The 2,500-nt window shown below is 36.8% G+C and overlaps 1 protein-coding gene across 1 annotated transcript in view; it reads right to left on the bottom strand.

Moving 5' to 3' along the window:
- Nucleotides 1–210: 210 nt before the first annotated feature.
- Nucleotides 211–2,500, bottom strand: part of LOC125045528 (myosin regulatory light chain 2-like) — a 12,361-nt gene continuing 10,071 nt past the window's right edge. Inside the window, exon 4 of the mRNA XM_047642838.1 lies at nucleotides 211–974. Within this exon, the coding sequence (XP_047498794.1) occupies nucleotides 818–974 (157 nt within the window). The 3' untranslated portion in view covers nucleotides 211–817. The remainder of the gene's footprint in view (nucleotides 975–2,500) is intronic.

Genomic DNA, 2,500 nt, shown 5'->3' with positions numbered 1-2,500 from the left:
GTGTGTGTGCACCCAAGTATGTATATGTATATGTATATGTATATATATATGTATATATATATATACGCCTATGCAGATATTGATATACATAAATATATTATTCTGTATCTATCAATCATTCCATCTGTACCTTTCCATGTATTTCTTCAGCCAGTGTCAGTAATCTCTAGGGATAATGGGGTTAACCAAAAATGAAAATAAAACAACAGGTCAGAAGTTTATTCTTTATTCATAATTGCAAAACCGAAGCCAAGAGCTGACGATTAGAACGTCATCCACAAGGCGAGGGGTAACTGAGGTAATTTATTTTTCCCTCTTTCTTGTATTTCCTTAATCTATTGGTCTCTGTTTTTTTGCATTCTTGATAATGCAAAAAATAAAGATCGTTTTAGGCTGCCAAATTAAGGGCTGTCCTCATATAAAGGATGGAGTTATTACTCATAGGTGTTTGTGTGAGGAAAGAATGGGTTTCGAATATAAAAATAAGTAGGAACTCAATGCATGTGTAGTTGTATGTGCATGTATATATGTATGTGTTTATATATACATGTATATATACATATATATATACATATATATACATATGTATATATATATATATATATATATATATATATATATATATATATCATATGCGGTTATACAGTATGTGTAAATTAAAAGATAACTTCATACTTCTGTCAGGCGGGCGCAAGGAAAACCTTATAGCATCCATGGGCCACAGACAAAAATATATGAATAAATAAAATAGCTTAAATAACTTAAAAAGTGAGAAAATTTGTTGTGACGCGCCCCCAACCGCGTTCGGACTCGTGACTTAGGCTTCGCCCTCGACGTCGCCCTTGCCCGTCAGCATCTCGATGACGGCGGCGGTGTCGATGAAGCCTCTGTCGTCCATGTCGAACTGGTCGAAGGCGTCGTCGGCTTCCTGGGCCGAGTACCTGTCCCCCCAGGTCATGAGGGCGTGGCGGAACCTAGGGCGGGCCGAATGGAGGGGGGGGGGGTCAATTTCACCTTTTTAAAAATGGGGGAATATTCATATATTTGCCTTTTTTCTTTTCTTTTTTTGTGTAAAAGGAGATGGGTTGTAAGATAAATGGAGAGAGAGAGAGAATGAAAGAGAGAGGGAGAGAGAGAGAGAGAGAATGGGGGAGGGAGAGAGAGAGGGAGAGTGTGTGTGAAAGACAGAGAGAGAGAGAGAGAGAGAGAGAGAGAGAGAGAGAGAGAGAGAGAGAGAGAGAGAGAGAGAGAGAGGTAGGGAGGGAGGAAGAGAATGGGGAGAGGGAGAGAGGCCGAGAGAGAGAGAGAGAGAGAGAGAGAGAGAGAATGTGTGGGGGGAGAGAGAGGGAGAGAGCGTGAGAGAAGGGAGGAGGGAGAGGGAACGAGAGAGAGAAAGAAAAAGAGAGAAAGAGAGGGAAAGAGGGAGTAAGAGAGAGAACAAGGCAGAGAGAGAAAGAAAAAGAGAGGGAGAGAGAGAGAGACAGAGAGAAAGAGAGACAGAGAATGAGAGAGAGTGAGAAAGATAGTGCGTACGAAAAAAAGAGAGAGAAAAGAAGAGACAGAATAGAGAAAGAGATAAGGAAAAAAAGAGAGAAAGGAAGAGAAAGAAATAAAAAAAGATAAAGTTAAAAAAAACAAAATATATCTTTCACCTCTACGAAACCCTGACACATAACAGCACGTTTTAAAAATTAGCATTAACTTATACATTTCATAGACCTGCTGTAAATGCATAAGCGTTAAAAGGATGACATGGATACAACATAAACTTAAGAGATAAGCTTAAAAAAGGATTAAGTTCATGCTGTTTTCATTCTATCCGACATACATTATATTTAGTACACTCTGCCTTTGTCAGTCAAGCGACTAATCCAAAAGGCATCTAGATAAACTAAAACCTTTCATTTATAATATAGATAGACAGAGAGATGGATAAATATACAGTATATATATATATATATATATATATATATACATTATATATATATATCATATATATATATATATATATATATATATATATATATATATATTATACATATGCGTGTGTGTGTGTGTGTGTGTGTGTGTGTGTGTGTGTGTGTGTGTGTGTGTGTGTGTGTGTGTGTGTGTGTGTGTGTGTGTGTGTGTGTGTGTACTTATATCAAAGTCAACCATACATAAGAAACAAAATAACGATATTTTTTTCTGTCTGAACTGATCTGTCTCGAAAGTCCTTTTCTTTTCTTTTGTTTTCTTTTCTTTTCTTTATCAATGTTGCTTTGCTTCATATTCCTGTTTCGCTAGTTACTGTGTTTGCGTCTGGGATGCTTTCCTATAGCAAATATTTTTAACATGATTTTATCTAGCATCCCAGATCTAACTGAAAGTCAGCCGTTTTCATATCAAATTCCATCGCATACGTATCCATTCAATCCTAGCTAGTAGTATTTAATTCAAAGAAGAGATCTGTCCTTATAACGTACATATTTAATTAACAACCAATTTTCACTGTCTGTTT

Source organism: Penaeus chinensis, chromosome 37, assembly GCF_019202785.1.
Source record: "Penaeus chinensis breed Huanghai No. 1 chromosome 37, ASM1920278v2, whole genome shotgun sequence".
Lineage (NCBI taxonomy): Eukaryota > Metazoa > Arthropoda > Malacostraca > Decapoda > Penaeidae > Penaeus > Penaeus chinensis.
This window is presented reverse-complemented; position numbering and strand designations above follow the sequence as displayed.